At 39.5% G+C, this 12,233-nt stretch overlaps 1 protein-coding gene across 1 annotated transcript in view; it reads left to right on the forward strand.

Moving 5' to 3' along the window:
* The window catches only part of DCC (DCC netrin 1 receptor), an 828,232-nt gene that overhangs the window by 578,404 nt on the left and 237,595 nt on the right, over nucleotides 1–12,233 (forward strand). Inside the window, exon 15 of the mRNA XM_065934991.1 lies at nucleotides 6,293–6,434. Coding sequence (XP_065791063.1) covers nucleotides 6,293–6,434 — 142 coding nt within the window. The remainder of the gene's footprint in view (nucleotides 1–6,292; nucleotides 6,435–12,233) is intronic.

A 12,233-nucleotide genomic window follows, 5' to 3' on the forward strand; every position in this document is an offset into this window, starting at 1 on the left:
TATGTGTGTGTGTGTGGAGGGAGGCAGGAGAGGTGTGTGTTTTTGTGTGTGTGTGTGCATACACATATTTAAGGCTATGTTTCTTTGGATGCAGAGGACAATACGTTGCTATTTTATTCATGAGTTTCTTTCCCAAAACTTAACCAAATGCCTTAAATTAGCACATTGATCTAACCATGTGTTTCTTTAGCATGGCCTAAAACGCTGTTCTCTTTTCAATCTGCCTTTCCATTACATTGTCCTACATGTCCCATTTGCTCTAGCCACCAAGTAGTTACTTGACCTTCACTTGAAGAGGCCCTATATTGTCATGACCCCTTGAGCCTCCTCTCAGTATTTGCTCTATCTTAAATATCTTATCTATCCCCTCCATAAATGTCACTTTGAAAGGATGGGCTCCTTGTCAAGTCTTTCTTGACCATATGACAGAGAATTAACTTCTCCATGTATTATACTTTCATTGTATTTTCTGGGATTATCTAGTCTAGCATTTAGCACTTTATTTTCATTATGATCTCTATTTTCTCAGCCAGAATGAATGAATATACTATCAGGATTTATAGAAGTCCCAGGCTAGTGCTTGTGACACAGCAGAGATGTAGTTAATATATTTCGAATGAATAATAACTGAATGAATTAGGCTCTCAGCCTTTGGAGCCCCCTCAGGAGGCAATATTAAATAATAAAGAATGCGAGCTTCAAACTGGTACTATCTCAGTTCATATCTTGCCTCCATCACTTACTGCCTCATGGTTTCAAGCTGCTTAACCATTCTGTGTCCCTGTTGACATGATTGTACAAAGACCATAATGATAGACTTTTAACTGACTGGGTCATTGTGAGGATAAAAAGCATAACTCATATAGATATGTGGGGTGCCTAGACCACTTCCAGGTCTAGAATATGTACAAAAAAAAGTGTTAACATGTATTATTAAGAATGCAAGAATGCTACTTCGTTTCCTTGTAATTGATTTCAGTAGTGCTATACTCTTTCAAATATATTCTGACAACTTAAATATTCAGATTAACTTTATATAGCTATGTTCTTCTGTAATTGTTAATATGTTTATTATATCACTGTCAGTTCAATTCAGTTGTTCAGTCGTGTCTGACTCTTTGTGACCCCATGGACCACAGCACACCAGGCCTCCCTGTCCATCACCAACTCCCAGAGTTTACTCAAAGTCATACCTATTGAGTTGGTGATACCATCCAACCACCTCATCCTCTGTCGTCCCCTCTCCTCCTGCCTTCAATCTTTCCCAGCATCAAGGTCTTTTCAGATGAGTCAGCTCTTCACATCATGCTGCCAAAGTATTGGAGTTTCAGCTTCAGCATCAGTCCTTCCAATGAATATTCAGGACTGATTTCCTTTAGGATAGACTGGTTGGATCTCCTTGCGGTCCAAGGGACTCTCAAGAGTCTTCTCCAACATCACAGTTCAAAAGCATCAATTCTTCAGTGCTCAGCCTTGTTTATAGTCCAACTCTCACATCCATTCATGACTACTGGAAAAACCATAGCGTTGACTAGACAGACCTTTGTTGGCAAAGTAATGTCTCTGCTTTTTAATATACTGTCGAGGTTGGTCATAACTTTTCTTCCAAGGAACAAGCATCTTTTAATTTTATGGCTGCAGTCACCATCTGCAGTGATTTTGGAGCCCTCCAAAAATAAAGCCTACCACTGTTTCCCCATCTATTTGCCATGAAGTGATGGGACCAGATGCCATGATTTTAGTTTTCTGAATGTTGAGCTTTAAGCCAACATTTTCACTCAACTCTTTCACATTCATCAAGAGGCTCTTTAGTTCTTCTTTACTTTCTGCCATAAGGGTGGTGTCATTTACATACTTGAGGTTATTGATATTTCTCCTGGCAATCTTGATTCCAGCTTGTGCTTCATCCAGCCCCGTGTTTCTCATGATATACTCTGCATATAAGTTAAATAAAGTGAGTAACAATACACAACCTTGATGTACTCCTTTTCCTATTTGGAACCAGTCTGTTGTTCCATGTCCAGTTCTAACTGTTGCTTCCTGACCTGCATACAGATTTCTCAAGGGGCAGATTAGGTGGTTTGGTATCTTTTCAGAGAGAGATGAGAATACAATTATATCATTGTATTTGATTCTTATTTTTTGTAGACTCTATATCTGCAAATTCATCTACGTGCTAAAATTTATTTGTGCCCCCAAATCAATACCCACAGTGTCTCTACAGTCATCTGTAGACTTGCACACTGCACCTATGGGGATCAGTGAAAACTGTGTCTCCAGGAACACATTTTCCCAGCTGAGGCTGAACAAGGAGATGCTCTGTTACCTTGCTTCAGTTCTCATATTTTAACCAAGTGTCTCTTTTGTGGTCAAAGAAATGCGCTTTTTGGCATTTATTTATTGATTTCCTTTGGAAAGTTTTCTGGTTAAAATGGTCCCCAAGTATAACGCTGAGGTGTTGTCTAGTGTCCCTAAGTGCATAAAGGCTGCAGTGTGCCTTAAGGAGAAAATACAGGTATTAGATAAGCTTTGTTCAGCCATGCACTGTTGTGTTCTTGACTGTGAGTTCAATGTTAATGCATCAATGATGATATTAAATAAAGTGCCATTAAATAGGAGCACATATAAAACTAGGTGAGGTGTTGATGAGTTCACAAAAATGTTGTTACCAAAGTCTCAGTAGAACCTGAACTTTATTTTACCTAGGAACAATATTACAGTATTTCCAAATTCAGTGTCTGCAAGTACCTTTACAGAAAATAACTACTGCAAATGATGAGAACTGATTCTAGTTGACATGTTCTTTGATTTTTTTTCTTTTTTAATGCTGAGCAAATAGCTGTGACTTTAGATAACTTTTTAAAATCCTTTTACATAAACTGAATCATTTGTAGAGAGCTAGCTAACTTGTAGCAGATCTGGAAGAAAGGGCTCAAGCTCCCATATCACCAGAGCACACTGTTGAGTCTCTGCTAGGCCCACATAACTGAAATATCAGAGTGGTCCTAGGGTTGTGGACCGAGGGTTCAGAGATCCATTCCTTGGCACTGAGTTCAGTTAGTTCGTCGTTAGTCGCTCAGTCGTGTCTGATTCTTTGCAGCCCCATGGACTATATAGTCCGCTAGGCTCCTGTGTCCATGGGATTTCTCAGGCAAGAATCCTGGAGTGGGTTGCCATTTCCTTCTCCAGGGGATCTTCCCAACTGAGGGATTTTTGCCTCTGACGATCACTTATTTTTCGATTGGTCTCAAATAACAATTTTGTGTGTTCGTTTTTTTTTAATTAATTTAAAATTTCATCAAAATATTACATATGTATTATTTTAGGTTAAATAATATCAATGAGGCTTATAACAAAGACCACTAGATTCTTCCCTGTCTCCAGACTGTTCTCATTCCTTCCAGTTCCCATATCCATCACTTTTAGCTGTTATTTCTTCTGGCATGTACCTTTATGTTTCTCATTAATGTGCCTTTAATGGCCCTTAATTCCCTAATTTTAATTCACCAGTGTTACAGATCATTGACTGCGTTATTGTTATGTCAGAATTCAGCACACATCCACCCCCATTTCCCTTCCCCAGGCTTCTTCCTTTTCCCTTCCTTCTCTTCTTCCTCGTTTTCCTTCTATTCCTTCTTCCTTGGATGAAGTGTAATTAGAAGTGAAATGCAGAAACCCTAAATGTTCAGTTCCATGAGTGTATTAATTTGTTAGGGCTGTCATAACAGGTTCCACAGTAAGTGGCTTAAATCACAGGTGTTTATTCTCTCAGAGTTCTGGAGGCTGGAAGTCCAAGGTCAAGATTTATTGTAGTTATTTCTTCTGAGTCCTTGCTCCTTAACTCATAGATGGGTGTCTTCTTCCAGTGTCATCACGTGAGCTTCCTCAGTGTGTGTCTGTGTTCTAATCTTTTCTTGTTATGATACCAGTCATGTTGAATTAGAGCCCGCACTAATGGCTTCATCTAACCTTAATTACCTATTTTAAAGCCCTATCTCTAAATAACATTCTGAGGTATTGGGGATTAGGATATCAGCATATGAATTGGGGTCTTTGGAGGGTGGGTTAGGAGGAGTTCAGAATTTAGCCCATAGCAATGTGTTTTGACAATTGTATTCACCCATATAACAAACTTGAACTATGATGCAGTTTTGTTACCCAAAAACTTTCCTTGTACCCATATCCAACCAGTTTTCCAGTGCAATTGCCATAGGCAACTGCTTCTCTGATTTGCGTTACTGTAGATTAGTTTTATCTGTTCTGGAACTTCATATCAATGGAATTATGCAGTATGTACTCTTTTGACTAGTGTCCTTTAAAACCCAGTCTTGCTGTTTTCCTCACTACCTTTCTAAAAAATTCATATTTCTCTTTCTGTTTTGGATTCTCTGCTTGTTGGATTTCAGATCTTTTCTTTTCTTGGTTTGCCTCTCATTTTTCTGGAGCATACCTTCATTAGCCCCCAGGTAAAGGGTACACAGATGGATATCTTAGAAGTCATTCATATCTGAAATATCCCTATACTTATACTAATAGGTGTTCATAGATTTGTGTTGTATTTTCCTCTCACATCATAGTTTATTTGACTAGACATGAAATTCTAGGTTTAAATATTCTTTTCAATCTTAAAATTTTGTTTGTTTTTAAGAAATCTGATGCTGTTTTTACCCCTGATTGTAATTTATATACACTTTTTTCTTTTTTTTCCATCCATTCTGGAAGATTTTGGATCTTCCCTTCCCCATGATTCTCTAGTGTTTCTTACAATATGATTCTTTTCATTTATTAATGTTATTCTTTTCATTTATTATGTTAGATATTCCATAATCCCTTTCAGAATGAAGTCTCAATCTTCTAGTTATGCAAAATTTTTATCAAAAGGAGGATTTTGTGGGGTTTTTTTGTTTTGCTTTGTTTTCTTGTTGCTAATTTTTAGCGTTTTCTTTATCCTGCTCCTTTGTTCTCTTATCTCACTAGCTGAGTGTCAGAAATTATGAATTAAACCACTAATTTCTTATCTTTTCTTTCTTATTTCCCTTGATTGTCATTTCCCACCCCCCTGAATTTTGGAAGGTTTCTACTAATTTATTTTCCAATTTATCTATTGCATATTTAATTTATGCAACCAAATTATGAATGTCATAGGCTTTTAAAAATCTTTTATCTTTCTTGTACTTTTACGCTACTGAGTCAGTATCTTCTGTTTGATTATTAGGGTATTAGTGATAGTTCTTTGGACCCTTTTCCTGCTTTAAACACTAATGCTGTTCCCTTCAAGTGCCATCACACTCTTACATGCTTTTCTCTCTGGCTGTTATGCCAAAGGCTTTGTTTCAGTGTCTGATAGTCATGAATTATCAGTTTACATAAAAATGTAGTACCCTAAAGGCGATTATGAAGTGCAAATTCTGGTGCACGAGTGAGTGGGGGTTATTCAGCGGGATCCTCACTGTTGGGAGATTAATCAGGGATCTGGGTGGTGTTTTCTCTTATTCTTCTCAATTTTCTCTGAAAATTGTTCATTCTCAGAACAATGATCTGATATTCTCTCTGGGAAGTGCACACCTGGATGCCATTGCTCTAGGTGTCAGGTGAAGGAAGACGACTTGAATGACTCATGTCACTGACTTAACTCTCACCCTTATCTCTCTTCTCTTCCATGTCTGGTGTCCCTAAATCTGCAGCTTCTGTTTCAGTATCCCTAGAAAATGAAGATCCTGGCTCCTCCAGGTTCAGGGAGGGTTAGCTGACTGACTTTGCCGAATGTGGTAGGACTTTTAATCCATCTTCTATCATCTCAAAACTATGCTTTAGACCTGCTTTCTAAGGTACTCAGGAAGCAATAATTTCCAGTCTTCCCTGAATTTTGTCATGCTGATCACCTTGTTTTCATTAATGTCTTTAAAGAGGTATGTAGATGTCATCCTTCTCCTTTGACTTGGTCACAATACTTTTCTTCTTTTGTAACTTCTAAAAATTTATTAACATCTTTCATCCACTAGTGTTCTATTCTCTATTTCCTTATGGCTTTACACCATTTAGAATATTTATTGTCATTTTCGTGGCATTTGCAGTGGAGAGAGAGTGATGCATGTAATCAATCAAATGAATTGTGTAGATTTGTCAAAATCAGACACAGCAATAAGAATGGATTTAACTTGGTTCCGAGGGATAATCTCTAACACTTCTTGCATTTCTACCTTATTTGCACTTAGGTTTGGGTCAGTTCTCTGGCCCTATCTTGTTGTTCCTCCTTTCTCTAATGATGTAAATTGGATCTGTTATTTTACAGAGTATCAAAGTAAGCTGGCTGCCTCCTCCATCAGGAACACAAAATGGATTTATTACGGGTTATAAAATTCGACACAGAAAGACAACCCGCAGGGGTGAGATGGAAACTCTGGAGCCAAATAACCTCTGGTACCTGTTCACAGGTCAGTGTTCCGTGCTGTGGTCTTAGAAGGTTTTGGTGAATCAAATGCCTCGGCAATAAAATATACTCTCACTTCAAGGGAACATTCATTTTTCTCCTGGTAGGTGGCATGTACTGGTATGAACAGGAATAACTTTATATTTTTAACTTGATTCCCTGTAATGCTATCACGACTTGTTTTGCTTCTGTATCACCATTTTAATAAATGTATCGTTGAATTTTTATCCATATTAGTATTGCTAACTCAACCATTTCTGTCATCAAATAATATTTAACTGTTTAATAACTTTTAAAATCATGTAATCACATGGTTCCAAATTTAAGTCATTTTGAGCCTTCTCTGCCCAAACTCCAGGAGTGAGAATGAGGCTGGAAAATGGAGAGAGGTGTGGTTTAGGGAATGAAGAGAACAATTATTCCACTTTCCATAAATATAAAAGTAAATTTACTTCTGTAGCAATATTGGTAAAATTCATGGTGGGGGTAGGAGGAGCCAAGATGGCGGAGGAGTAGGACGGAGAGACCACTTTCTCTCCTAGAAATTCTTCAAAAAAAATAACTGAACGCAGAGCAAACTTCACAAAACAACTTCTGATCGCTAGCTGAGGTCATCAGGCACCCAGAAAAGCAGCCCATTGTCTTCAAAAGGAGGTAGGACAAAATATAAAAGATAAAAAGTGAGACAAAAGAGCTAAGGACGGAGATCCGTCCCGGGAAGGGTCTTAATAGAGGGCGTTCCCAGACACCGGGAAACCCTCGCTCTGGCGGGCCTGGGGGAAGTGTTGGAATCTCAAGAGTTTGAATCTGACTGGGAGGGATACAATAAATAAAACCCACAGATTACGAGCCTAAAAGCAACTCCCAGCAGAAAAGTACCCCAGACGCCCGCATCCACCACCAGCAAGTGGGGGCGGAACGGAGAGGAGCGGGCGGCATTGCTTGGGGCAGGGTCCGGGTCTGAGTGCCCTGAGGACAATCGGAGGGAGCTTTTTTGAGTTCCCAGCTTGAACTGTGGGAGAGCAAAGAGAGAGAAAATTAACCGGCCGGAACACACTGCCGGCCGTTCGCAGAACAAAGGGACCGAGATTCTGGGCGGCCGAAGACCGCCGGGAGGGTCCTGGCGAGACGGAAGGCGCGGGCGCCCGACCGGCGCGGGCGGGAACTGGGGCTGGGGACGCGGAGGGCAGAGGGCGCGCACGCCCGACTGGCAATGGTGGGGACTGAGACTGGGGCCGCGCAGGGCAGAAGACGCGCCGCACCCGGGGAGAGAGCGCCCGTCAAGCGCCTGGCTGCCTGGGCCGCTCGGGCGGGGTGGGGACGGAGCGCGGACCCGGCTTTGTGTGCCGCGCTTTTGTGAATCGCCCGAGGGCTGGAGCCGCGCGCTTCAGACAGAGCAGCCCGGAGCCTGAGAAGCGCAGACCGAGAAAAGAGCGCAAGCCTCTCCCTGGAGCGCCGGCCCCTCCCCGCACAGCCCCTCCCCGCACAGCCCCTCCCCGCAGCGCGACGGAACTAGCTACCTGAATAAGAATCCACCTCCGCCCCCTGTGTCAGGGCGGAAATTAGGCGCGGAAGAGACCGGCAACAGAAGCCAAATAAACAAAGGGAACCGCTTCAGAAGGGACTGGTGCAACAGATTAAAATCCCTGAAGAAACCACCGACTGACTACACCGGAAGGGCCTGTAGATATCGAGAAGTGTAAGCTGGAACGAGGAGCTAGCTGAAGCTGAGCCGAACCCACACTGACCGCAACAGCTCCAGAGAAATTCCTAGATATATTTTTTCTTTTTCTTTTCTTTTTTTTTTTTCTTTTTTTTAAGTAAGGAAAAAAAATTTTTTTTTTCTTTTTTCTTGGTTCTCTTTTATTTTCCTTTAAAAATTCCCTATTACTCCCCCATTACTCCTTAACTTTCATTTTCATAGATTTTTACGATTTTTTTTTAATTAGGCAAAACAATTTTTTTTCTTTCTTTTTTCTTTTTCTTCTTTTTTTTTCTTTTCTTTTTTCTTCTTCTCTTCTATTTTCTCTCTTTCTTTTTCTCTGATTTCTTTTAAAGCTCTCTAGCACTCCTTTTACTACGCCTTAATCTTCATTTTCAATACACTATAACCTTGCAGAAGAAAGGAAAAAAAAAAAAAAAAGAAGAGAAGCCCTATTTTTGTACCAAACTTCATATATATTTCTAAAATTTCTTTTGTGTGTTTGGGTTTTTGTTTTTAATATAGTATTTTTAAGAGTCTAACCTCTACTCTAGATTTTTAATTTTTGTTTTTCAGTATATGATATAAATTGTGAACATTTAAGAATCCAATATTCAGCTTCCATTTTTATTCAGGAGTGTGTTGATTACTCTCTCCCAATCTTGACTCTGTTTTCTACCTCAGAACACCTCTATTTTCTCCTTTCCCCTTCTCTTCCCAATCCAATTCTGTGAATCTTTGTGGGTGTCTGGGCTACGGAGAACACTCTGGGATCAGACAACTTCGTAGATCTGTCTCTCTCCTCTTGAGTCCCCCTCTTTCTCCTCCTGCCCATCTCTATCTCCCTCCTCCCTCTCCTCTTCTCCATGTAACTCGGTGAACCTCTCTGGGTCTCCCTAACGGGGGAGAAACTTTCCACCATTAACCTAGAAGTTTTATTATCAGTGCTGTATAGTTGGAGAAGTCCTGAGACTACAGGAAGAATAACACTGAAATCCAGAAGCAGGAGACTTAAGCCCAAAACCTGAGAACACCAGAAAACTCCTGACTACATGAATCTTTAAGTAATAAGTGACCGTACAAAAGCCTCCATACCTGCACCGAAACCAACCACCACCCAAGAGCCAATAAGTTTTAGAGCACGACATACCACGCAAATTCTCCAGCAACGCAGGAACATTGCCCTGAACGTCAACATACAGACTGCCCAAGGTCACACCTAACACATAGACCCATCTCAAAACTCATTACTGGGCACTCCATTGCTATCTAAAGAGAAGAAATCAAGATCCGCACACCAGAACACTGACGCAAGCTTCGCTAATCAGGAAACCTTGACAAGCCAATCGTCTAACCCCACCCACTGGGTAAAACCTCCACAATAAAAAGGAACCACAGACCTCCAGAATACAGAAAGCCCACTCCAGACACAGCAATCTAAACAAGATGAAAAGGCAGAGAAATACCCAACAGGTAAAGGAACATGAAAAAAGCCCACCAAGTCAAACAAAAGAGGAGGAGATAGGGAATCTACCTGAAAAAGAATTCAGAATAATGATAATAAAAATGATCCAAAATCTTGAAAGCAAAATGGAGGTACAGATAAATAGCCTGGAGACAAAGATTGAAAAGATGCAAGAAATGTTTAATAAAGATCTAGAAGAAATAAAAAAGAGTCAATTAAAAATGAATAATGCAATGAATGAGATCAAAAACACTCTGGAGGGAACCAAGAATAGAATAACGGAGACAGAAGATAGGATAAGTGAGGTAGAAGATAAAATGGTGGAAATAAATGAAGCAGAGAGGAAAAAAGAAAAAAGGATCAAAAGAAATGAGGACAACCTCAGGGACCTCTGGGACAATGTGAAACGCCCCAACATTCGAATCATAGGAGTCCCAGAAGAAGAAGACACAAAGAAAGGCCATGAGAAAATACTCGAGGAGATAATAGCTGAAAACTTCCCTAAAATGGGGAAGGAAATAGCCACCCAAGTCCAAGAAACCCAGAGAGTCCCAAACAGGATAAACCCAAGGCGAAACACCCCAAGACACATATTAATCAAATTAACAAAGATCAAACACAAAGAGCAAATACTAAAAGCAGCAAGGGAGAAACAACAAATAACACACAAAGGGATTCCTATAAGGATAACAACTGATCTATCAATAGAAACCCTCCAGGCCAGAAGGGAATGGCAGGACATACTGAAAGTAATGAAAGAGAATAACCTACAACTTAGATTACTGTACCCAGCAAGGATCTCATTCAGATATGAAGGAGAATTCAAAAGCTTTACAGACAAGCAAAAGCTGAGAGAATTCAGCACCACCAAACCAGCTCTTCAACAAATGCTAAAGGATCTTCTCTAGACAGGAAATGCAGAAAGGTTGTATAAACGTGAACCCAAAACAACAAAGTAAATGACAAAGGGACCACACCTATCAATAATTACCTTAAATGTAAATGGGTTGAATGCCCCAACCAAAAGACAAAGATTGGCTGAATGGATACAAAAACAAGACCCCTATATATGCTGTCTACAAGACACCCACCTCAAAACAAGGGACACATACAGATTGAAAGTGAAGGGCTGGAAAAAAATATTTCACGCAAACGGAGACCAAAAGAAAGCAGGAGTCGCAATACTCATATCAGATAAAATAGACTTTCAAATAAAGGATATGAAAAGAGACAAGGAAGGACACTACATAATGATCAAAGGATCAATCCAAGAAGAAGATATAACAATTATAAATATATATGCACCCAACATAGGAGCACCGCAATATGTACAGCAAACACTAACGAGTATGAAAGAGGAAATTAATAGTAACACAATAATAGTGGGAGACTTTAATACCCCACTCACAACTATGGATAGATCAACTAAACAGAAAATCAACAAGGAAACACAAACCTTAAATGATACAATGGACCAGCTAGACCTAATTGATATCTATAGGACATTTCACCCCAAAACAATCAACTTCACCTTTTTCTCAAGTGCACACGGAACCTTCTCCAGAACAGATCACATCCTGGGCCATAAATCTGGTCTTGGAAAATTCAAAAAAATTGAAATCATTCCAGTCATCTTTTCTGACCACAGTGCAGTAAGATTAGATCTCAATTACAGGGAAAAAATTCCAACATATGGAGGCTAAATAACACGCTTCTGAATAACCAACAAATCATAGAAGAAATCAAAAAAGAAATCAAAGTATGTATAGAAATAAACGAAAATGAAAACACAACAACCCAAAACCTATGGGACACTGTAAAAGCAGTGCTAAGGGGAAGGTTCATAGCATTACAGGCTTACATCAAGAAACAAGAAAAAAGCCAAATAAATAACCTAACTCTACACCTAAAGCAATTAGAGAAGGAAGAAATGAAGAACCCCAGGGTTAGCAGAAGGAAAGAAATCTTAAAAATTAGGGCAGAAATAAATGCAAAAGAAATTAAAGAGACCATAGCAAAAATCAACAAAGCTAAAAGCTGGTTTTTTGAAAAAATAAACAAAATTGACAAACCATTAGCAAGACTCATTAAGAAACAAAGAGAGAAGAACCAAATTAACAAAATAAGAAATGAAAAGGGTGAGATCACAACAGACAACACTGAAATACAAAGGATCATAAGAGACTACTACCAGCAGCTCTATGCCAATAAAATGGACAACTTGGATGAAATGGACAAATTCTTAGAAAAGTATAACTTTCCAAAACTGAACCAGGAAGAAATAGAAGATCTTAACAGAGCCATCACAAGCAAGGAAATCGAAACTGTAATCAGAAATCTTCCAGCAAACAAAAGCCCAGGACCAGATGGCTTCACAGCTGAATTCTACCAAAAATTTAGAGAAGAGCTAACACTTATCTTACTCAAACTCTTCCAGAAAATTGCAGAAGAAGGTAAACTTCCAAACTCATTCTATGAGGCCACCATCACCCTAATTCCAAAACCAGACAAAGATGCCACAAAAAAAGAAAACTACAGGCCAATATCACTGATGAACATAGATGCAAAAATCCTTAACAAAATTCTAGCAAACAGAATCCAACAACATATTAAAAAAATCATACACCATGACCAAG

This window comes from Muntiacus reevesi, chromosome 4, assembly GCF_963930625.1.
Source record: "Muntiacus reevesi chromosome 4, mMunRee1.1, whole genome shotgun sequence".
In the NCBI taxonomy this organism is placed as follows: Eukaryota; Metazoa; Chordata; class Mammalia; order Artiodactyla; family Cervidae; genus Muntiacus; species Muntiacus reevesi.